We start from the raw sequence: 26,007 nt of genomic DNA, 5'->3' as shown, positions 1-26,007 counted from the left end.
CTTAGTAACATGATAGACATCTATATGACTTTCTCTCTCTCTTTGGGTAATCGAGTCTAATGCATACAGAATCTTTCGACACAGTAAGTTAGAAGATGTGAAAATTTTTGATAGACATCTGTTTCTTTGATTTTTAACTGTTAGTAAGGCAACAGCACATATATCCACTGGGTTACTGCTTTCCAAATTTTCCATTGATTTCTCTCCTGTTATTTCAAAGTCACCTTTATTGAGATAAGCATCTGCTACATTCCCCTGTCAGAGACAGGATACTAGGCTGAATAGACTTTCAGCTTAATCCAGTCTAGCTGTCATACAGTCTTACAAACTGTAAGTTCCAGAAATGAAAAGGATCAGAATTATTAGTTAAGGTTCAAAAATGTAATACAATCATAGAAATAACCATCAGGACTCCTTCACTTTACAAACATATAAAACTTCATACCCTCACTTTGAGGGTGAGAAGGGGGAAAAATCCTTCCATTAGAAAATATAGTCGCAAAAATTTAACAAATAAATTCACACACTGCAGGGCATACACACGTACACACATGCAGGCATGCACGTACATACACGCACACGTGCACACATACATACACACACACACATGCTTAGAGTTTACACTTCATTCTTCTGATGCCATGATTATTATTTTATTTGTACACCCACCTTTACTGCACATTCTAAACAAACAATAGACAACAGTGTAAGGACTTTTTTTCCTTAAAACTGCAACAAAACAAGTCTCAACATTTGCAAAACATTCCTTTATTATTAGAAATAAATTACTTTGTATAAAAATTAGCATGCGTTGACCATTGCATTTATTTTAGCATAACCCAGGACTTAAATCAGTCAGCCATCACAAGAAACAAACTCATCTTCTTTTACGAGTTGAACAATGTAGGACAGGAAAGGAAATTGTCACAATCACAAAAAAGTACTTACAAATATAACATCAGACATGATTTATTCAACAGCATTTTTTTCATAAGCTAACATTTGTTTTCCTTTTGTGATTTACTCCCTTTTGTGAGTGAACAGTTCAGAGGTTTGACACTGTCTCTGTGTTATAAAACTGGACTTTTCCTTCCCCTGTCACTTCTTGCCTTTTGCCTCTTGTTTAATCCTTGCCTTTTAGGAGACTGACTATTGATTTGAATGTAGACTACTGATAATTCCAAGACTGAATTCTGGTGATGGTAAAGTCTTTCTTTGCCAGATCCCATCCTGGAGTTCTTCCAGTGAATTTCATCCCTGCTTAGTTTGCCTGATTGCTGTAACTGACATAAGTTGTCTTGGTAGAGGAGGCTGTAAACAAACAAACACACAACAACAACAACATAAAACAAAGTTCAGTTTTTTGAGAAGCAAGAGGTAAAGAAACACATTTAGTATTTGAACTCAGAGAGTATTCCCCTATATTTCCAATTGCTCATGGAATAATGTAAGAAGGTTCAGTCAAACATAAGCAGTGGGTAATTTGGATCTCAAGTTCTGTGTTCTTGGTGGTAACTTTTGTTTATGACTTGGAGAAGCAAAGGTCAAAAGAGAAGAAAAACAATAGGAAATGGAAAAGGAAGTTCCTGGCAAAGACAATAGAAACTTTTTCTAGAATATCTTGGTTATTTCTTCCGTATGTACCACCAGTGTTTTTAGTAGCTATCCATATTTTGCTATTGATTTTAGCATACCTGTAACAAGTACTTTCAATGTACTACTTGTCTGGTATTATTTTAGCTGATTCTGCATTGACTTTTTTTTTTTTTTAATTATTATTTATTTTAGATATATATTTTTTCTCTCTCTTCTACTGGTTGAAGGCAACTTTGCAGCTGGATGTGCTGTCCATCTCGAAGGGGGCTATATGTTCCTTGAAAGGAACAAAGCCTAATGTGAGAAACATTTCTCCAAGCAACTGACACAGGGTAACTAATGCTGATGGCACGTGTTCTCTGGAAAGTCTTCAGGCACAGAACATCTCTGTATATATGAGCCAGCAGAAATGCTTACAAGAGCCTAAGCTGTGTTTTAAAACTGGCATGCTATCACGGTACCCTAATGTTGATTGTCATCTGACCAGATTCACCTTTGGTTAAAGCCGAAATCCCTCATTCAAAATGAAGCAATAAATTGAGAAAGTTAAACATCTTTACAATTTTAAAAAGTTATCAACTGTGAATTTGACATGGAAATTTGTGTCAGCTTCTAAACCTTTGTCATAAAAAATGTGACCCAAGTCTGTAATTAATATAGTGGCAGGAATATAGTGTTGGGAAGAGGGAAGTGATGATATCAGGTCTCACAGGGGGCTCCCTGATTGCAAACCAGTTGGGTACAAGGCAAACAAGACTGCTAGGGACTTAGGTGTTTTTTTTTTTTTGTTTTTTTTTTTTTGTTTTTGTTTTTTTTTGTCTCTGTAATAAGGTCTTTGTCACACGGCATAGAGAGCAATTTGGCTTCCCAACTATGTTTTATGTTCCATCTGCTACAGACATGTTCTGCTTATGACAGTGAAGACTGCAGCTGGCAGAATGAAAGTAAAAATTGCCTGATCTATAGATTCAAAGATCTTAATTCTATTCCCATATCTTCTTTCCTTCCTTTCCTTCTTCTTCTTCTTTTTTATTTATTTATTTTTTAGATAGGTTCTTCATTCTGTCTTCTAAATCCATCCTGACAACCTGATGATTTGGGAAGAACAGAGTGTAGAAACCAAGAAATGACAGTTTCCCTCTCCTGCACCTCTTTTCACTAAAATTGCTGCAAAATACTATTTTGCAATGTAAAAAATTATGCTTACTACTTGCTTCATATTTTCTTTGTTTCAGATAAATTTGATTCTAATATTGCATTCATTTTGTAAGACAAAACAGAACCAGACCATTGTTATTCATCTGTCACTACTTTTTTTTTTTTTCCCCCTACGAATTTATATACAGGAATGACTAATTGAAAGGAAGCTGCAAAATTGAATATTTCTTACTCCCACTTGCACAGGTAGCTCCAGTGTACTGGAGTACTTTCTGTCTGGAATCATGTCCAGAAGAACTTTGTGTCTGGAAGAGCTATTTCATGAATGGACTGTTTTTGGAACACTAAGCAATTCTTTTACATAAGTCTGCTGATCGATCGCAGTAGTCCAGCACCAAGATGAAATAGCTTTATTTGTGTGTATTGGGACACTTGAAATAAATATAGCCTCATTTACATCTTTCAGATCTTTCAGATGGGATGTACTGCTCCCATCTGAACTCTCCCATGCTCCCACAGCTGGATTTCTGAGAAGATTCTCTTTTTTTCCTTTGGCTCTTTAAGTTCCTTCTGAGAATAATATAGGACTGCTGAAATGGCACCAAGTTCCTGAGAGCATAAAAGGATTTTATTCCCAGCTAAGAAATAACAAATAAATGGACATCTGCAAACTCTGCACATTTGTGAAAAAAAGGATGGCAAGAGGAGGTCTTGTTTTTTCTCTCACTCTGAAAATAGGTTTAGATAAATGATCAGGTTAAGCTAGTTTAACATATTATCCCATATCAGCTGAATTCATGATAACTTTTCATGTGTATGTTCTTAGCCTACAGTGATACAATATAATCAGATTTATCACAACTCAGTAAGCTGAATTATTTAAGGACATTTGCAAGAAGCTCACAAAACACACACACACACAAAAAGTTGTTACCTCACCTCATTTGATTTAGACTAACTTGTTAATTTGCCATAACTTGATTGTATGTCTGAAACTTGAACATTTTTGACAGAACTAATTTGGGATTGATCAAAAAACAAAAATTATCCTACTGAGTTCTGAGTACTGTCTCTATTAAAAAAATGATAACAGAGGAAGCTATTGTAGCTACTAGTTCAAAATCTGTTAAATTTAATATCTCCAAACACTTTTTCACTTGTTAAATATTGCAAGTGTCTTTACAGTTCACTGTAATAAACCTACAGTTCCTGTGTGGGAATCTGAAAGCTTCAGCAGCTGGTGTCCTGCTCTTTAAGACTGTTAGCATTTCATAGTAATAACATGAACCACATTTTGGCAAGCTCAGATGGCCAGAAAAAGTAACTAACTTGGCTCAAAATATTTCTGGGAATGAACACTCTTTTCTAGCTCCAGTTACTACACTGCTGTTGGCATGAGACAAAGAGAAAAAGAATAAAAGGGGATCTAAAGCATTTTAGAATGATTACTGGGAGCTGACCTATATGAATTTAAAGTACTTGTCATTGTTATGTCTTCTGTAATTGCATTTGGATATTTTTTTCTCCATTCTGTTTCCCCAATACAACTTGTTTTCCACTAAATATGAATGTATTTCTACAAAAAAGGTGACTGTATTCATGTGGGGGACAACATGGAATGGAGGTTGTTTACGTGAAAGAGGATGAACGAGAGAAAGCAGAGCTGTCTCTGGATGGGAAGCCAAAGGAATTAACTGACTGTCTCATCTTATTTCTCACATAGTTATGAGCATCATTATCTCTACCAGCATGTATGCTTAGGAAAGGGAAGGAATCACTACCCACTTCTGGAATGCTTAGAATATCTTGCTTTTTCATGATCAGCTTCATATGCAATCAGTGAAAAGATCTTCCTCAAATGGAGACAATACAAGAAGACATTTTGCAATGTTAAGAAGATGTTACTGTTGAACTAGTGAAAAGGAGTCATTTTGAGTTGTGTACTGAGAATTCACAGGAACTTCCAAAAGTTTTGATAATAACTATTTTGGCAGAAAAGAGGGAAGCAGATCAAATCCAAATGGTACAGAACACATTAAGAAGAGAGAAACCTATCTTGAGGCCAAAAGTTCAATTATACAGGGACAATGCAAGTGACTTGGGTCTGAATTTTTTTCTCTGGAGCATTATGATGCCTGGATCAAAGACTAGTCAGAATATACCCTAGTGAACTCTCAAAATTATATTGAAGTGCTACTGTTAAAATCATATTCGTAGCCCAGTAAATACGCATTACCGTGTACCTCACACTACTCGAGAAACAGACTTGCTTCCAACAGCAGCTGTTTCTATGAATTATGCATAGTCATAGTTTAAAGAATACCAGGCACGGCATTTCTTAATTAGACACAGTAGATAAGCATCAGACACCCAAGACTATATTTCCTACTCTATTTCTCACCCTAGTGTGGAATTCCTCCTTTGACCTTTCCTCAGAAGTTGATCATTTTGCAAACTCAGCAAAATACACCTCTTTTTCCCTTCTGAATTTTCTTTGGGAGACTTCTAAAGATTTTACAAATTATTGAGTTCTTCACATTTCCATGATGTTTCATGACTCACAAGGAGATTCATTGCCTTTCTCCTTTTGCCTTTTGTTATATATGATAATATGAAGCTGTATAAAAAACATATCTCAGTCTGGTGGACATAAACATTTTGAAGGCCTGTGAGTTCAGCAAGACAATTAGTTTGCACTCAGTATCCTCCATGCATCAGCAACTACAGAATGGTAAACCTATGGAATATTTCTTATATAGTCTTCAACCCGGCAAGCTCTGGTTGAATACAGTGGGGGTCTGCATTTTTATGAAATGACATTTTTCTTCAAACTTGGCACTTTCTTGTCTAAAAAAAAAAAAGAAAAATAGTACTATTCAATCTCCTGTCCACATCATCAGAAAGTAATGAAAAAGTAAAATGACTGAAAAATTAGTCTTTAAATGTAACAGCTTCTGTCCACCCCATGTGTCCTTTAGCTCCTCAATGGATAACTGATTCTCCACTACTACTAAGCTCTGGGGGGTAAAGTTATTGGTTCTATTAATATTTGCTTGTAAGTATTTATTATTAAGTCCAGTCTATTAGCCATGTCATGTAGCGCAATTGAAACTATAACTTCTGCTCTGTTCCAAACAGAGATGTGTAATTTAGAGATGTGGCAAATTCAAGAGCTTTCATGACACAGGAAAGAACTTCTTCCCACGAATAACCCATGGCAAATCAGAACATGTAATGATTAAGCTGTATAGGAATTACCATATTTTTGTACCAAGATGAGTAATATCACAACAGATGAAGTATTAGAATGAGTCCAGAGGAGGGCCACAAGAATTGTAAAGGGGCTGGAGCACCTCTCCTATGAAGACAGGCTGAGAGAGTTGGGATTGTTCAGCCTGGAGAAGAGAAGGCTCCAGGGAGACCTTATAGCAGTCTTCTAGTACTTAAGAGGGGCCTACAAGAAAGCTGGAAGGAGTGTAGTGATAGGACAAGGAATAATGATTTTAAATTAAATGAAGGTAGATTTAGTTTAGACAGCAGGAAGAAATTCTTTACTATTAGGGTGGTGAGGCACAGGCACAGGCTGCTCAGAGAAGCTGTGGATGTCCTGGAAGTGTTCAAGGCCAGGTTGGATGGGGCTTTGAGCAACCAGGTCTAGTGGAAGATGTCCCTGTCCATGGCAGTGGGGTGGAATTAGATGATCTTTAAGGGTCCTTTCCAACACAAACCATTCTGTAATTCTATGAAATGCTTTGATGGGAAGTGTTATTCTGCGAAGTGTTACTGATCATGAGTTGTGATAAATGAACAAGTTAACAAATATTGACTTAGGGTGGAAAGGTAAAAAGGATTATTTTCACTCCTATATCTAACTGCAAAATAAAAACAATGTTAACTTTCCTATATTTTTTCAATGAGCCTTTGAGTTCTGAATATATAATGATGACTATTAATACACCTTATGTATTGCCAGGACATACTGCTGACATACTGTGACAACTGTCACATCAATGGACAACACAGCAAATTAGCTTTATCTAAAACAGATTATTATTTTTTAAAAAAGATGTGGCTTTCCAAAATTTGCTTGTGTTTTGTTTTTTTTTTTAATTTCTTTTTTTACCTAGCCTCTTATTATCTATGAAAATCAATTTGTTTGAAGCAACTCTAGGCATTCCTGCATTCAGCAGTACATTAATTCTGACACATCTCTGGATTCATGCATAACAAGCAATGAAAAGAATAAAGTTAATTATTAAAATAAAGTGCATTCTTGTAAACGTACATCTATTAGGAAGTGCTGCCACTCTTGACCATGGGAAAGTCTACGGATGACTTACTGTTGGTTTCAAGACTTTCGCATAGTTCAGTTTTGACCTCTCCATTTGGTCTGTCATTTCCTTTTTGGGTCAGTTTGCTTTGCATTGTGGCAGCTGTCACTACAGCCTTGAAGCTCCTCTTCCGTTTTTGAACATTCTGCTCTGGATGAAAAATGATAATATAAACCTTGGGCATGTAGAGCATGCCCAGAGACACAGAAGCACTTAAGCTCATGGAGACAGTAAGTGTCGTTGTCTGGATGTACATCTGGGGAAGGAAAGAAACAACATAAAAATCATTGTTATATTGGTTTAACATATGAAGGCAAATAAAGTAATTATCTTTAAAATACTAGCCAAAAAACGGAAACAATACCATTCTTCTTTTTTTTTTATACATACATCAGAAAGACACTTGACTTTGATTGCCTTCAATTAGTGTCAAGTATGGCTTGAGAGGTGGGCCTGTGCAAACCTCATGAAGTTCAACATGGCCAAGCGCAAGGTCCTGCACCTGGATCGCAGCAATCCCAAGCACAAATACCGTCTGGATGAAGAGTGCATTGAGAGCAGCCTCGTGGAGAAGGACCTGGGGATGGTGGTTGATGAGAAGCTCAACGTGAGTCAGCATTGTGAGCCTGAAGCCCAGAAAGCCAACTATATCCTGGACTGCATCAAAAGAAGCACAGCCAGCAGGTCAAGGGAGGTGATTCTTCCCCTATGTTCTGCTCTCGGGAGACCTCACAAAGAGTACTGCATTCAGCTCTGGGGCCCCAATATAAGAAGGACATGGACCTATTAAAGCCCTTCCAGAGAAGGGCTGCAAAGATGATCAAGGGGCTGGTGCACCAGTCCTACGAAGACAGGCTGAGGGAGTTGGGATTGTTCAGCCTGGAGAAGAGAAGGCTCCAGGGAGACTCTATAGCAGTGTTCTAGTACCTAAGGGGGGCCTACAAGAAAGCTGGAGAGAGAGTCTTTACCAGGGATTGTAGTGATAGGACAAGGAATAATGGCTTCAAACTAAAAGAAAGTAGATTTAGATTGGACAACAGAAGAAATTCTATACTCAGAAGGTGGTGAGGCACAGGCACAGGTTGCCTGGAGAAGCTGTGGATGCCCCATCCCTGGAAATATTCAAGGCCAGGCTGGATGGGGCTTTGAGCAACCTGGTCTAGTGGGAGGTGTCCCTGCCCATGGTGGAGGGGTGGGTTTGGAACTTGATGATCTTTAGGTTCCTTCCAAACCAAACCATTCTATGATTCTATGATTCAGTGGCTGCTTTATGATTTTGTTTGTTTGTTTGATTGATTGATTGATTGTTTTAACCTTAAAAGTACTCACTAGAAAAAACATAATATTTATTAAACTTAATTCTTGTAAAAACAGACAAGATTCTTTAGCAATTGCTACGTGAATAGTTCAGGCCAAGAGGGGTGACAATAGGGTTAGTCTTGTATCAATTATTTTAATGGACAGAAGTCTCTACAATAATATACCACGTGTAGTTCAGTAGTGTGTACAACATGGTTCAACCATGCAACAAGTATAATGCAGAATCTAATGAAATTTTTGACATATTGTTTGACTTTCAAGCCTGGAAAAATAGTTTCCCCCTAGTGAAGCTTTAATATTATTGAAGTTTTTGTTTTTGTTTTGTTTTTCAACATTTCCACCTTACCGTTGAATTCCAGCCACAGCGCTGCTCTGTTTACACATTAAAAAAAAAAAAAAAAAAAAAAGCCATTTGTCCTAATTAGGAAATCAGAAAATTGAGGAATCAGGAAAAAAAAAAAAATAATGGACTCCAATCCCTGAAGCAGACAAAAACTACTGACATTTCTGATCTATTGTCCATTGTCACCTACAAAAATAAAGCAATTCTGGTCTTCCATAGCCCCATAAAAGAAAATTAAAATGATCATTCCATAAGAACAGCAGAGAGAAGTTGTTTTTATTTTTTTTTAATTATTATTTGGCTAAGTATTCATATACTACACCAGAAATATTAATTTAGTTTTATCCAATACTTATTTTTCCTAAAGGAGTATATTTTATTCGACATTTTATGAGACAATTTAATTTACTATTCTGCTTGTTTTGCTAAAGTAAATAGGAAATCTCTCAGTAATAATGTCGTTATACTGAAAAAATGATTCTGAAGTAAAACCTGCTCATTGTCTTGGCAGACACTGACTTTGTTGTCAAGCATGATTTTAAGCACTAGCCAACACTATCACTTTGAGCTGGAAATAACATTGCCTTTAGGAGAAAAGTACAGATATTATAAACTGGTGTGCAGTCACCATTAAACTGAACATTTTTGAATGTATTTTCATTTACGAAGTTTTTACATTACTTTCTCCCTAGAGATCACAAACAAACTGTGTTCTTACTTAAAGCACCATTAGCTGAGAAATGTGACAAATGTATTTCCAAAGGGTGGACTCTCACTGGGAACCACTTTGCAAAGCATCAGAACGATTATACAGAAAACTGCTCACAATTCCCACAAAATGAGGCAAGGACCCATCTACTCTTTAAGAAAAGATGGAAAATGCTTCAAAATTTATAAAAAGATGAACCTGGTTCCAGGGACAGCATGAGACTGAAAAGACAATCATGATTTCCTCATGTTGAGGAATGTTATAGGAAGAATATCTCCCTTCTTTTCAATAATACACCGAGATAATACATCAGGAAATATATACTATGGAGTCATTTCTCACATTAGTGAAATAGCTGTGTTCCTTTCAATTTCCAAATTGACAGTTGTGTGCCTGAAAGCAGATCCTGATCATCATTTTGCATGACTACTTCTAATGAAAACTTCACACGGTTACATTCATAGGCAGTTTTTTTCAGACTTCCATGGAAGGACCTCTGTGTAGATGCACATTCACGTGCAGACAGCACCAATGATATATCTTTTTCCCTCTGAACCAGATAAGTTGATCTCTAATTGAACTGGTACAGCATTGGCTTTTGGAGTTAAGTGTTGCATTAAGTGGTGTCCAAAAGTAAAAATATTTTGGTTCCTAAAGATGCACATATTTCCTAACAGAATTCTAACAGAATTCCTAACAGAATTTGCAAATCTGAAATCAATGCAAGTAAGGCCTTTAACAAACTGTAATGCATATGAAAATTCCATTAAGCATAAAAAGTATTTTTCTGAAGCCTTACTAGTTTTGAAAATCAAACCCGTGGCTATTAAGTGACTAGCTGAGCATCACCCAGGGATCCCATAACAGTGCCTGACATTGAAATATTTTCTTAAGTCTAAATACTTAATACCTGACCCATAAGTTCTTTTTTTTTCTCTTATGGTTGAATATAAGTATCAGAGGACAAAAAAGGATAAAGATCCTCTGGATGTTATAGGGTAAAAAGCATACATTCACATAATAGCACTAGCTATATTAGCAACAAATATTGGCATCATGGTATGGGCCTTTTTGAGAAGGCTTTTTTGAGAAGCCCACAATGCCAAGCTCTTACAAATACCAAAGAGGAACAATCTCTTCCTGAAGGTTTCCATACAAGTAAACCTTATAGGTGAATCAATTCTAAATCTGACCACGCATTCACCACAATAATGAGAGCCCATGAATTTCAATACACTTAGTGCAGGTATTTTACATGAGCTATATCATTATGTTTAACTTAGTTTCTGTGGATTTGGTTGAAATGACCAGCACAAAGGCCTATTTGAAAAATATCTAAATCACAGGTTCTTTCATGTTGCAGATTACAGTTCATATACAATGAGGTTTATTTGTAATGGTGACAGTATTTTTGAACCATCTTCTAGTCATATTGAAGAATTAACTCTAGAGCAAGTAGGAAATTTTCTGACAGAAAAATTTCAAATAGTGAATACAATCTTTAGAGATTTTAGGCTTCATGGACCCTGTTTTGCATGGATTGCCCTTACTACATACTATTTAATGAAACTTATGAGAAAGAATGACTTCAAGAAACTTTCTAGACCTTGAAAGGAAGGCTTTGAACATGTACTTACACATTGTGTGTGCTATGTATATTAACCTGACTTTTTACTCCAGTGAAATTGCATACTCAGCTGGAGACTAGTTATCAATCACTCTAATTACTAAACAGTCTGGGCCCAATTACTCTTTCTACTTCTTTTAAAATGGTCAGTTTCAGGACGATAGTCTGCATACAGGACAGGAACATGCCCTGTATCTAGTCCTTCCTGTCTTTGCAATCCCCCTTCCTGCAGCCCAAATCTAGCAAACGCTATGCCCCACACTTAGTTTGACTTTTGTTTGACTCGTTTTATCCCTGACAAGAAGATAACGCTGTTTTATTTTTGTGCATTATGGATATTTTCATTATCCTGGGAGCATAACTGCCTATGAGTTTTACAGAATTGGCTTCTCTGAAAATCAAGCAGCAACAAAAGTAGAAAAAAAATGAATTCTGATTTTTTTTTTTCAGAAGTCTCACAATGGCAGTTAACTCCAAGTTACATGAGAATAAAGGTCCCTTTCTCACAACAATTCAGATTCATGGTTACATAGAAATGAATTTCAGCACTCCTCAAACTAAAATCCCTTCTGAACTACAATCTTTTTGTCCAGTAAAGCTTTTCACAGATATAACAAAGGCTGCTATATCTGTTCTCCTTGTTCCTGACAGTCAGAACACATAAGACAGAAAAGTAAAATCACAGCAGCACACACACACACACAAAAAAAAAAATCTTGCTTTCCCTTACACTATGGGAAAAACTTGAGGCATAAATACCTTTCTGTTTCCATCCACCACCCTACCTGAACTGAACTGATCCAGGGCTTATGTACTGTTTTCCCGCCTCATAACTGACAAAGCATCTCATATAAATGATCCAGACCCTCTGTCCCAACTCCTGTCTCATAAATGACCTTCACATTTTCCCCATCAGAAGGATTTTACTCACTTGGTGACACAGCCTTTGATGGCCTCAGGCAGCTAAAATAGATAATAGTTGTGTGGATATCTAGGGATTTTCTACCTTCTAACATGTCTTCTAGGACTAACTATCTCCTTCTGTCTATTGAAACTTATAACATAGGAAACACTGGGGTAGTCAAAATGAATATAAAAAATATACACATTTCAAAATTACTTCCTTTATTTAGAAGTACTTGAAACTGAATTGCCTTCTTGGTAACCCGAAAAATGTTTATGCATCAAATCTGGTGTGTGCACCAGTGTCCCAATTCAGGTAGCTGCGTGACTACCTCTCAGCTAGGCCTAACTACTTAGAACTGAAATATCACCCAGGTTCCCAGTAGGGTCCCATCCACTTGGTGCTTGCAGAGGCAATGTCATGCACATAGCATGAAATGAGCTCAACCACTTTCATTAGAGATCAAAAATAGTGGTAATGTCACATTTTTTGTCCAGTTTCTTCCTTGGTTTGAGTCGTCCCCTATTTTCACACGTAAGATTACATTCTAGCTTCCTTTAGACTTCCCGTTTTTCTTAATCTACATATTTTTCCTTTCTACTCAGTTTTAGTAGGTCAAATAGAGGGTACCTTTCACCAGGCCTGTTCCCTAATCTGATTTTAACAGTATACCTTAGAGATGTGGGAGATATGGTTACTGTGATTTCTTGAGTGAACTGAATCTAAGTTTTCCACTTTGGTGGAAGTTCTCTGACTGCTAGTAGTTATAACACAACAGATGAACAAGTCCAGTACTGAGTGAGTGCTCAGCTACAGAGGGAGGCTTGGTATACTGCAAGCTGTCTGTGTGCCTAATGTAGATCCAAATCAGCTTCTTGCACTCCAAGAAGAAGTGGGTGTTTAAAAGATGCAGCTGGTCTAATGTCTCTTACTGGCTAACTATGCAATTTGCCCTTTAGAAGAACAGGTTAAAGAAACAGCCTCAGTATTGAACACTGGAGTCTGAACAACGCTGCTGAGACAGATATATCCAGATAGGCATTCTTGAATGTGTCCTACACTGACAGTAACAGAGAAGAAGATGGAATTATGATTTCATTTTTCCCTTATCCTTGTTATCAAATACTTCATGTCTCGTCTATGAATCTTCTCGTCTACTTCAGCCAGTTTCATTTTTCAAGGCCAGAATTGTAGCAAGCATTATTTCCCGTAAGGGATTTTAGCTATCAGTCTCTCCCACCACTCTTGCCTCAACTCCCAGCTGTTGGAATCATCTACTAGATCATTCATAGCCAGAAGATAAATGATACATGATACAATAACAATATATGCCATCTATCTGAATGCATGCCACAAGTTGGGAAAGACAGCAAAAACGTCTGTCAGTTTGTAGTGGAGAGAGCAAAGGTATTTGCAGTCTCGGCAAAACACAAGAATTGGTAGCCAGTTTTCCTTCACTGCAGAATTTACAGTGCTTAGAAAAAAAAAAAAAAAAGTCTCTCTATTAAAGTGAGCATGTCATAACACTAAAATTGCTTTTGCATGTGTTGCTGCTAACTAAAGAGTTGATTGGATGACAGCACTTATGGTTTCACAGTTGTGTTCACAAACCAGAAAGAAACACTATGGAATTAATTCCACATCAAGAATCAACATGGAAAAGGCTCACTGCAGGCAGATACATTAGAAGCCTGGAAACACTACAACAGGGAGGTAACAATGTTGGCAAGCAGCCAATAACTAACAAAAGGATTCATACTTCTCTGCAGAACCTGCATCCCCATAAGCTTACACCTACATATTTTTATTCTTTTCACTGCCCGACATACTTTCCCGTCTGGACCTGTGGGAAGAAAATTCGTATTTTCTTGAGGAAAAACATTGTAGGTACAAGTCAGTCATCATTGTTTTGCTCACATTGACATAACAAGATTATTTTCCAGGTATAGGACAAACTTCATGCAGTAAGTCTTATTCAAACATTTGCTTAGTTAGAAAACATGGAAAACTACTTAACATATATATTTTTTTAACTTTTTTTTTTAAATATTCCTTACAAAAATAGCAATTAAAATGAGGCTGCAAAAGAAAGTCAAAGCCTTTTCACAAGCATAAAAGTAACACATTCATTAGGGTATTATCTCAAGCAGTAAACATACACTGTGATTCTGTACCTTGCAGAAAAAAAAAAAACTGAGAAAACAAATCCTCTTTATTTTTATTTGTACATTTCAGTTGTTTTCAGAAATTTTAAGAGAAAGAAAAGATCTAATGACTGATTTCAAAGTGAATGCTTGTCATCTTTAAAAATATGAACTTTCATAAGATGTTAGAGGAGCTATGAAAGCCTGTGGCCTCAGTGGAACATAAATATACCTGCATTTCAAAAACTGAATTATGGTAATGGTATCACTGTTCAGTTTTTCCAATTTAAGTCTAATTTTGACCTTTCCAGCAATATCTATAAGGATTCTCTTTCTACCTATAAATTATTTTATGTAAAGATGGAAATGACTTTACTAGGTTGTTTTTTTTTCATTTTATTTATTATTTAAAGGTACAAAGGATCTGTCAACCACTCATTGGAAACGATATGTTCAACATCTGCATGTTGCAAATCTTTCATTGCATATGTTCCCCTCCAAAGTGCTTTTTCACCACATGCCTAAAATTAACCTTAGTTCTTCCAAACACTTTCCAGTGACTTTTCAATATCTGATTTTACCATAGTGGTAGCTCTATCCTAAACACAGAAAATGCCTGGAATTCAGATACTGGTAAGTTGCTGATATTCACTTCAGCAAGCTTGGATAATCTGTTCTGCAATTTGGAAACAACTTCTCATTGGGCCAATAATGGTTGTCCAACTCCGTATATTTCTTCATCTAATTTTCTAAGAAGACATGATTCCTTTGTGGTACAGAGGGTATCAGGTTATCATTTGACTGTATCAAATAAAAAGAGGAATAGGTGATCTCTAGGTCTAGGAAACAAATATAAATACAATACCACTATGTCTACAGCAGTAAATAAAACCGTACTAAGGTATAGACCTGCATGCTAGGACTTTACTGTCTGCACTGTTGTGTGTGTGTGTGTGTGTGTGTGTCTTGCCAATGTATCATAACCAATTTAGATAGAACCTAAGAGGGCAAAACAGAAGACAATGTCCACAGCAACACCACCTTCTCAACAGGGAGGATATTAATGACAGTTGTCATTACTATTAGCACGTCATCTTTACCATAAAATTCTCAAAAATTAGATTTTTGCCTGCTTTAATTCCTAGAGTTTGTTCCTTTCCTTTCCTTTCCTTTCCTTTCCTTTCCTTTCCTTTCCTTTCCTTTCCTTTCCTTTCCTTTCCTTTCCTTTCCTTTCCTTTCCTTTCCTTTCCTTTCCTTTCCTTTCCTTTCCTTTCCTTTCCTTTCCTTTCCTTTCCTTTCCTTTCCTTTCCTTTCCTTTCCTTTCCTTTCCTTTCCTTTCCTTTCCTTTCCTTTCCTTTCCTTTCCTTTCCTTTCCTTTCCTTTCCTTTCCTTTCCTTTCCTTTCCTTTCCTTTCCTTTCCTTTCCCGCCCCTCCCCTCCCCGCCCCTCCCCTCCCCTCCCCTCCCCTCCCCTCCCCTCCCCTCCCCTCCCCTCCCCTCCCCTCCCCTCCCCTCTCCCTCTCCCCTCCTCTCCCCTCCTCTCCCCTCCTCTCCCCTCCTCTCCCCTCCTCTCCCCTCCTCTCCCCTCCTCTCCCCTCCTCTCCCCTCCTCTCCCCTCCTCTCCCCTCCTCTCCCCTCCTCTCCCCTCCTCTCCCCTCCTCTCCCCTCCTCTCCCCTCCTCTCCCCTCCTCTCCCCTCCTCTCCCCTCCTCTCCCCTCCTCTCCCCTCCTCTCCCCTCCTCTCCCCTCCTCTCCCCTCCTCTCCCCTCCTCTCCCCTCCTCTCCCCTCCTCTCCCCTCCTCTCCCCTCCTCTCCTCTCCTCTCCTCTCCTCTCCTCTCCTCTCCTCTCCTCTCCTCTCCTCTCCTCTCCTCTCCTCTCCTCTCCTCTCCTCTCCTCTCCTCTCCTCTCCTTTCCCTGTTTCATGTTTCAAATGTTTTAGTTCTTCTGTAATCTCTACATTTGCTAAAGGTTTCTGACAACACATAACCCCTGTAGACCTAGACTGTGGCTTTACAGATAACATCACAGAACACTGGCATCAGAAATTTTGCTGTTTTGTAGAAAGAGATGTAGAAGATTAGAATGAAACAAGCATTGCAATTATTAAATATTCTGCTTATTGGGAATGAGTCACAGTTCACCTTTACTTAATCTGCAACTTTTTACAGTGTTTTATCTAGAACACCAATAAAATAAACTTTGCTTCTGTACTACGGTCAATCCTTCAAATCTCAGTACATAGGTGTCATACAAAATGTTATGCACTGTCTTGCAGACCTTCAAAGTCGTTTAAAATATCAGTAGGTAATTTGATTCTATTTTCTTCTCATAAGTTAGATAAGATATCACAGTACCATACAGCTTATGCATCACCCCAATTTACTAAAGTATTTTGGTTTTTCAAGGGCCCTGTGATCCATTCATCTTATCAGCCTTATTATAAATAAAGTCACCATAGTCAATCACTGATCAAAGACTAATCTCTACTATATCTGTTGTAATATATATGTCCCATATCTGTTGTAATATATATGTCAGTCCTGGCATTCAAGAGTGCTGAACTCCAAAAGGTAAATTGGAGAAAGTGTTCACGGTTTGTAAATCAAAGCTAAGATATCTACAAATATCATTTAAATATATGTCAACAATAAATAACTATATCAGAAAAAAAATCTTCATTGCATAGAAAACTTGAGGAAGGAGATTATTCAATATTAGTTGTTCTACTATATGTTTATTGAATCTTCAACATAATACAGAAGTAAGATTTTTATTGTGTTGCACTTAAGATTTTCTTAGAGGTAAAATGTTAAGCAAAGAATTCATTGTTAGTCTAACTAAAATCTTAACAACCTAATCAAAACTACAGCAAACATTATTATTAATCCATTTATAATATTAATCCATTTATATATATTACTATATATTATATATATTAATCCATTTATAATATTACTAGCATTTACTGTCCAAATCATTTAATTATTACAGGAAAATTCCATTAACAATATAGCTAAAACTGTTATACTAAACTTTCCAGTATCAATCCCTTTTCTCCAGTGGTCAATACCCTTTTAGTGCTCCTTCGGTTCCTAAGCACTACAGATTCAGCCCAATGTTTTCAGCCCAAGTCCCAGCGTTTGTTACTCAGAGGCTAACAGGTTTGTTAGACCTTCACCTTACACAGTATTCAGAGATGTAATCTGAAACAAGTTAGGCAATAGTCTCCTGACTTCTGGACAGTTGTTATAACAACCTAGCACAGGCTCAGGACTTAAGCCCAGCTACATCGCAAGAGCCATCACAGAAACATTATTACAAAGTTTGTGCCCTTTTCCTTTTAAGAAGTCATTTTGGAGGGGCTACAGCTTGGTATATTTTATTTAATAATAAATAAATAAATAAATAAATAAATAAAACATTATTTTATTTTAAGATTGCCAAAGATTTTCTACCAAAGATGTAGTCCAGTCTGTAAATCAGTTACATACACATTAGAAATCCTAATTGTCTTTGGTCAAATGCATTCTGATTTGCACTATTGTAGATCAACTCATTTATACAGGATGTAGCACAATTTAGAAAATCATTTTATATTTGCACTTTTATAATTTTTAGGGAAGTTTATTTCTTATAAAACAGAATTTTTAATTCCTTTTTCAGGTATCTACTTTAAATGCAGACTGTATCTGCCCAAAGGCTAAATCAACTACCAAATGTGGCAGGTGGACAAATATTCAAAATAAATTAATGTAGATTGGCACATCTTCAACTATAATCCATTTGAAAATATGGGAGCTGACATTTTGGAACACCCAAAACTCTAGAAGCCAGTTGGCAACCCTGAAATTGTCACTTTCATATGCATAACTGTATAGTGATGAAAATGCAAAAGGAAAAAGAGCTGTTTTATAGAGAACTACACAGAGATTTTACCAGGAAAAGGAAAAAAGAAAAACATGTAGCTTGGATTTAACCCATACTCTAGGTTTAAATTAAAAATGAAATGATTTCTCACAACACAGAAACCATTGTTTTTGACTGAAACACTTTTAGAGTTAAAATATATATAGCAGAGTAGATTTGAAATTTGCAGAGTATTACAAACCTGCCTTTTTTAATGACCAATACTGACTGAAGATCAATTTCCTAAAACTTGAAAAAACATAGCAAAAGTTTAACATTAGCTGCTGGTTTATTAGCTACATTTTAATCTGTTTTCTGAAGTCTTTCAAATATGTATTATACCTTAGCTAAAGAGATAGCTATGCTCCAGGAATACTATTAAAACAACCTCTAACACTCTAATAAACAGCCAGTAGGTTTAGTTTTAGAATGTAGTTGTTCATTTAATGCATATGGCTTATATGTCAGAGTTCAAGTACCTGATAGAGACAAATACTAAATGAAGCACACTTGTTCAGAAGATAATTTTATTTAGCATCTTCAAGCAGGGCATAATTAAGTTACTCTGTCATACAAAATGATGGAGACTTAAATAAGTAACAGCTGGTTACCCCAATGGCTGTACAACTGCAGGGCAGCCTTTGGCAGAAAAAGCTGTGCAAACACAACCAATACATTATGCTAATGGGAACAATGTAATGAGCAAGGAAGCAGCTAAAATGGAATGACAAAAAGAAAAACAAACAATCAAACAAGTCCCTTCAGCCCTTAGCACGCATTTCAATTGCAATTAGTTAACAGAAATCTTACAATGACTGTACTCAAGTCCTAGCCTTATCTAGAAATGTTTGTTAAATTCATCCCTTATGTCAGAATAAGTTTAATGACAGCGGGATGAATCCACAGATAGTTCTTCCCTTGACGTCAGTGAATTGCTCCCAGTGGTGAATTGACCAAAACACGTAAGCTAATAAAATTATTTCTTCATTAATTTTCTCTCCCATTTTTTAGAAGAAAAAATAAACCAGCCTTGGTATAAGCAGCCAAAATCAGACTTTGAAATATGTGCATTATAAAAATATTTTCCCCTCTTACTACTAATGTATACAAGTTCCACCTGACTATTTACTTGCACTGGCACTCTGAAATTTTTGTTCCATAATTCATTATGACACAGCTTTAGTAACATTTTTCTGTCAGATTTTATTCATTGCAGGAGGCCATTGTGAATTCCTTACCTAGTTCTAAATCAGGAAGGAACTCACACTAATTTGAACTGGATGTTAGAAGAAGTTCCTAGCTGCAGTGCAGAGGGTGTGTTATGCACTATACATTCTGTGCTGCATCTAACCCAGTGTGCCCAGGTGGCCAAGGCCAATGGCATCCTAGCCTGCATCAGAAACAGTGCGGCCAGCAGAACTAGGGAAGTAAAGGTCCCCTTGTACACGGCACTGGTAAAACCACATCTCAAATATTGTGCTCAGTTTTGGGCCCCTCACTACAAGAAAGATATTGAGTTGCTTGAACATATGCAGAGAAGAACAACGAGGCTGGTGAAGACACATGAGGAATGACTGAGGGAACTGGGGTTTTTTAGTCTGGAGAAAAGAAGGCCGAGGGAGACCTCATTGCTCTCTACAACTACTTGAAAGGAGGTTGCAGTAAGGAGGGTATCAGTCTCCTTTCTTAGGAGACAAGTGATAGAAAATGAGGAAAGTTGCACCAAAAGTCTCAAGTTGCACCAGGGGAGGTTCAGATTAGACATTAGGAAGAATTTCTTCATGCAGCATTGGTCAAACATTGGAACAGGCTGCCCAGGGAAGTGGTGGAGTCCCAGTCCCTGGAGATTAAAGAGACACATGGATGTGGCACTAAGGGATATGGTTTAGTGATGGGACTTGGTAGGTCAGTTTCTTGGTTAGACTTGACAATTCTGAAGGTCTTTTCCAACCTACATGATTCTATGATGCTATGTTTCTAACCCGTATCCCTTTCTGAGTCCACTTCAAAAGAACGTTCAAAATAGGACTTTTAAAGTCTTTTCAAGTAAGACTTTTGAAATAGCCTATAGTGATTTACAATCCAAGGCAAAAATCATAATCTGGATTACCAAAACAGAAGCAGAGGACGGTGATTTCTGGGGGTGGAGAAAGTGACCTGGAAAAGTTTAAGGACAGAACGGAAACTGAAGGAGAAAAAAAATATATATATATTTATGAGTGGTTAGCTTATGAACTGTTAGAGGTATCCAGAATACAGGAGTCTGTAACATATTTCCCCTCATATTTTTCATGTGAGTGAAACATGAAACTACTACTACACTGCTGCTGAAATGCTGATGACCCACCAACTACATATGAAAAATTCTGATACACATTGAAAATGGTCATCTTAATCAAAAGATTGCACAGCAGCAAATTAAAAATTCTTAGGCAACATTGTCCACACTAGAAGTACAGGATCACAGAACACAGGTACTGTCTCTTCTCCACACAATTTATTATCTAATTATACATAAGAAATATCAAAAATACATCAAACAGCAGAAGGCAGTGATTCAGTAGAAACTATGAGAGTCTAAGCAGTTTAGCAAGCAGAACTTTGCTTTGGGACATCACGTGTCCCTCCACAATAGCATATGATTGCTTTATGAACCTGTCCAGATTCACCTGTTTGGTCTAAAAACACTACTTTTATTGGTTTCTAGTGATGTGGCTTTACATCCCCTGAATTTCACTTTAGAGTGTTTCTTTGAGCTCAGATTGATACATATATGCAAAATCTCAGCTCTTTCCTCCCCCCACCTGTGCACCTATCATATCAAATGACCTAAGAATGCTGGTTCAGAAGGGAAAAGGAAGAACAATCACCTCCTGTAGGCTATGCAAAAGCCTATCTGGTTCCTATAAGCCCTGTTTCATAATGTATTGTTATTATGGACTACCTCCTCTATGTTCTTCCTAGACAGCAGACCTGATAAAAGCTTGCCACTATTTCATGTTTGTCCAAGAGCAGATACCAAGGGAACAAAAGATATATCAGAACAAATGTATCTTCATTTCTTCCATCAAATTATATCAATAGCATAGCCTTGTGAAGTCTTTTAACTTTAGCTTGCCCTTTTGCCTCCCTATCACTCCTTTGACATATTTTCATTACAATACCAAGATATATTGTTACTCAATAGCTCAATTTATCAGATACAACCAATCTTAACAACTAACAAGCAGTTGCAACTATCAAATAAGGGTTATGCATGGAAACAGAGATTGCCCAGAGGTCTCTCTCCTTGGAGATCTTCAAAAACCATCTGGACATGTTCCTGGACAACCAGACGTAGGTGGCCCTGCTTGAATAGAATTGGACCAGATGACCTCCAGAGGTCCCTTCCAACCTCAGCCAATTCTGTGATTCTGTTCCTGCAGGACTGTTTTATGACCCCATAAAAGCTCGTAGCAGGTACAGCAGCTTGTCATGAGACAAAAAACGTTATCAGTTATATAATTTCAGACTAACAATACTTCCTTTCAAGGCCAATCCTGCCATTCCACCACAGAGTTCGATCCAGCTGTTTGCACTGTGATCCAAATTGTCTCATTTATTTTGGTTGCACGGATCTCTACTTTATATATAATGTCATATAATGCCATGGAGTCCTGACACTTCGTCATCTGAACCAATATCTGTTCAGAGTTCTACATTTCTCATCTAAAGTGCATGCCTGCATTTCCTTTGTGTGAAAACTTTTCTGGGTGAGGGATGAAATGGGGAAATACAGTCTCAAAAATATGGTCAGACAGTGGTCTGACTTGGTAATTGTCAGGGGTCCACTTTGTCTGGATAGGTATCATATTGTAGTGGTCCCCAACATCCAAAAGAAAAACATTAATTTGATTACTATTGTGTTTACTTTTATCGAAATTCAGCATGAGAACCACAGGGTGATTTGAATGGGGCTTAGCAAACTATTTCCCAAACTCCTCATTTGTCTCTGAAAGTTCTCTGTGACCTACAGACTGTTCTCAGTTTCTTCAGCAGGTAACCAGATATTTATGGCATAGACCTCTAACAAAAATATTTTTATGTGGGAACTTGAACAACCTTTAAATTGTTTTTTCATCTCAGCTTCACTACCTGGAGAATTCGCATGGCAAGGCAGCATTTTGCTGACTCACAGTGAAATGTGCAGTATGAAAATATCTTAGAGGGGTATCTCTGAGGTATCTCAGAAGAGGATCTCAGAAGAGCAACAAGATAAAACAGTAGTGGCATATGTATCTCGTCTCTCAGTCCTACACATGCATAAATATAAACCCTCCTTCTACCTTCCACCTTACTGTTGCTCTTTCTGTGTTCAGGATGAATCCTTCTTCTTTAAATTATTCTGCAACCCAGCATTTAAGAAACAAATAAACAACAATCAGCTGCAACCCTCTCTGGTGGGGATTCAATTAGTTTCTCTTGGATAATAACACAATGCAGTCCTTCCACAATTTTTCTATGTTAATATTGAAAATTATGTCGTTATCTGAACCCTCACCAGCTATAATGTCGTTCATAGGTAATGCTGTACCTTTACTAGATTTAGGTTTAGCATTAAAATCTGTCCGGTGTCAGCATCTGAGCTCTGCTTTTCCTCTGTCATTCATAACTGAAAAGATTTTTAACCCTGAAAGAAAACCTAACATGTTAACATTTCTTGTGTCAATACCAGAAAGTAGGAACTTGTGTGTGGATGGCATGTGACAGTAGATGTGTCTAAATTGCACTGCAGAAAAAGCACCAAGGTGTGTTTGTGACTGATTCAGGCCTGACTCCTGTGTGCCTTGTCTGATAACACCCAGGTGAAGTATGGGTGACCACATTTACAACACTGTCCAAAATGAAGTTCATCATACAAGGTGGATCTGACACACTACGATCTGCAGATATCCACCTTCTTCTGCTTTGGTAACATTATACAGAAAGGATAAGTCAGTGCGCTTCCCTTCAGAGGTATGGGATACTTCCTATATAATCACTGTTATTATCTGCCACAAGAGAAGGAGAAATTTGTTGTCAGCCTGAAAAGATAACGTCTAAAAGGATAGAATAGACATAGATTCAAGCATAATGTGAGGCATATCTACTAAGAGATCTCACTTTCCTACTCTTCAGAACTGAACTCTAAACTTGACAATGTATTGGCCTGATCTATGATTAGATGATGTAAAATTGTCCCCTAACATTTAAACAGCTGCAGTACTTCTTGATCTACTTTTTTCTGCAAGAGTGTCTCCACATTGCTGCTGAGAGGGAAATAGCTTATCCATTCTGTAAGCATTCTCAGCGTCAAAAGGAGTTTTTGTTCCGGATCACCATCTGAATTTTTCTCATACTGAAAATCCACACAAACATACGAAAATCCGGATCAGTTTTTTAGGAAAAAAAAAAAATAGGCAAGAAAAAAAAAAAAAAGATTTTGCTTCATTTACTAGTAGAGTCAATTCAGGTTGAAGGGACCTCAGGTCTCTAATCCAAGCTCCTGAAAGCAAGGTCTCATGTCTTTATCTGGCTACAAAGGTCTTTATTCAGTCAGAACTTGAATAATAGTAGTATAAATAAGAAGTGCTACTGAACTATCTGTAGTAATAATTGAGAAGTGTTTCTGAACTACCTAATGATTTTTTTTTTCCTTTCTCTCTGTGGTATCTCCTTGACATCTTGACCTTCCTTGTTCTGGCTTTTTTGAACTGAAAAAAGAAGACTGAGATGGGGACTATATTTTAATTTGCTTTAATTTGCTTTAATATGCTCTAATTTGCACATTATGGATATTTAAACAGCCTAAATAATGATATCAATAACAAATTAGTATTCAAAGCAAAATGATAAAATATGGTGAAACTTGTGTAAAGTACATGGGATTCAGGTCAGTTCAATTAATAGAGCATATTTTACATGGTATATTTTAGTTGACTACCTTATACAAAATTAAGAGGTTATATCCTCAAGGCATTTTACAAATGTTAATTATTAATATAAAGTAAATCCTCTTCAGTATTGTTTTTCCAGTGCAAAAGCCAACCCAGAATTCAACAGATTGCATATTTTTAAGATGCTGCCAATGTTTTAAACAGAAAATCTCTTTGGTTTGCATTCCTATATATTCAGATTGTCATTGCACATCTGCTGTAATGATTAAATAGGACATTCCATCTCTGGAGGAAAACCAACTCAATTAAGTGAAAGGACTAAAAGGCAGTTTTCCTCCTCCCTCCCCCCCACCTCTTTTTTTAAAAAGACACTTTTGTTTTATCTACTTTCAAACAGGTAATTAATACCTGCAATTATACAACTAAGTGACAGAGAGCAGTTGCATGCTAAAAGGAACATGACTGCACAATTACCAGTTACTAAATAATGATTTTCTGTCATTAAAAAAAAAAAAAAATCACTGAATTTGTTAGTCACGGTTCCAATGCATCTAAATAAATGGACCAACACTTTGTGTCCTTTCAGACAAATGCAATGAGTTACTAGTAGCTTTCCTTTCAGTGAACTTGAATTGGTGTGCTGGAATGCAGTCTGCAGCCTGCAAAATGGTGGCCAGACAAAAGAGGCCACGTTGGTTCCCTTTACTGCTTTGTTGGGCTATTCCAGATTAAATACTCTATCTTGCCAGATCACCCAGTTTTCCAATGCAAAATTTAGTGCTTGCCTGAAATAAAGAGCCTCTGCCACTAGCTAATCTACTGGGGCCATGCTGTCAAAACCCCTTGATGCATGCCAAGAAGAGAGACTCTCCTGCCAGCATAGTTGCATCGCCTCACTGAATGACAGATGCAGAACTAACATTAGCTTTCCTCTGTTGGCATACCCACACTGAGGTTTTGCCAGTGTAACTATGTCAGTCAGTGTCAGCGTGTTTGTGGTTTTGAGGTTTTTGTTCTGCTTTGTTTTGTTTTTTTGTTTTTATAATTTCCTAGCTTTATTGGCAAGTCTTTGTAGATGTGGTACAAGAATATTACTATTAATGATCACAATAGCAGATGACAGTGACTTTCACTGACTTTCATCTGTAAGGTATTTAACTTATTAAACTGTATACAAGGATTATAAAAAAAGAACCCTTGGGGCTCATAGGATTCTGTTTGACTTGGTAAGAAACAATTTGGAAATGGGTTACTTGAAGCTGTTTAACTACAGATTCCAAGAAGTTGCACTCTCCATCTGAAGTGTTTCATTGTTGGAATATTTACAGAATTCTTCTGTAATGGAGGCATTTTCTGATATCTAATATGTTTTAGCTCACACTGTAGGTTGTTGCTCTCTTCTCTGACTATCCATTTTCATGTAATTCAGAGATCCTCCATTTCTATCATTTCTATATGAAAAGTTGGCTGAAACTGGATGCCTTTTTTTTTTTTTTTTTAATTTGTGGTGGAATTAAGATGACCAGGGGACCAGGGTTGGTCATAAATAAACTCTAAGACCCTTTGAAACTGCATTTACTGCCCATACTTCACTCTGGCAGAACCTCACCAATACCTAGGTTAGCAAGACAGATCTTACCACATTTCCTCTTATCATTCTTATAAAACTGAAAACTAATGTTGTTGTTGTTGTTTAATCAATGGTTAGTAAGTCTGCCTGTAATGCAAACACCCACAGTTTTCATTTTCTGAGAGGAAGAGGGTGTTTGCTTCATGCTTTACAAATCAGCACTAATAGCAAACAAAGAATAAATATGATGTAATAAAATGTTATTTTATTCATTGTTTTGCTTTATAACTGTATAAATAATCTATCCTGGAGTAGGAACAGTCCAGTCAAATTTAGCACACTGTTATTTATATGCAGTAGTGGTTTGTGTAAATTTTGTTTGCGACAGGTTATAATACTAAGAGGAAATGTTTTGGACGCAAGTAACAGATGGCCCGTGACAACTTTATATAAAATATATTATTGTGTAACACAGTTAATAAACCC

At 37.0% G+C, this 26,007-nt stretch overlaps 1 protein-coding gene across 7 annotated transcripts in view; it reads right to left on the bottom strand.

Moving 5' to 3' along the window:
• Positions 1-635: 635 nt before the first annotated feature.
• Positions 636-26,007, bottom strand: part of GRM8 (glutamate metabotropic receptor 8) — a 344,303-nt gene continuing 318,931 nt past the window's right edge. For 4 of the 7 annotated variants that reach the window (XM_083819520.1, XM_083819519.1, XM_083819523.1 and 1 more), the window contains 2 exons: positions 7,040-7,341; positions 636-1,311 (listed from right to left, as the gene is read on the bottom strand). In XM_083819520.1, the coding sequence (XP_083675646.1) occupies positions 7,045-7,341 (297 nt within the window). In that variant the 3' untranslated portion in view covers positions 636-1,311; positions 7,040-7,044. The remainder of the gene's footprint in view (positions 1,312-7,039; positions 7,342-26,007) is intronic. The other 3 variants (XM_083819524.1, XM_083819521.1, XM_083819525.1) reach the window with 3 other exon arrangements.

This window comes from Anser anser (assembly GCF_964211835.1).
Source record: "Anser anser genome assembly, chromosome: 1".
Taxonomy (NCBI): domain Eukaryota; kingdom Metazoa; phylum Chordata; class Aves; order Anseriformes; family Anatidae; genus Anser; species Anser anser.
This window is presented reverse-complemented; position numbering and strand designations above follow the sequence as displayed.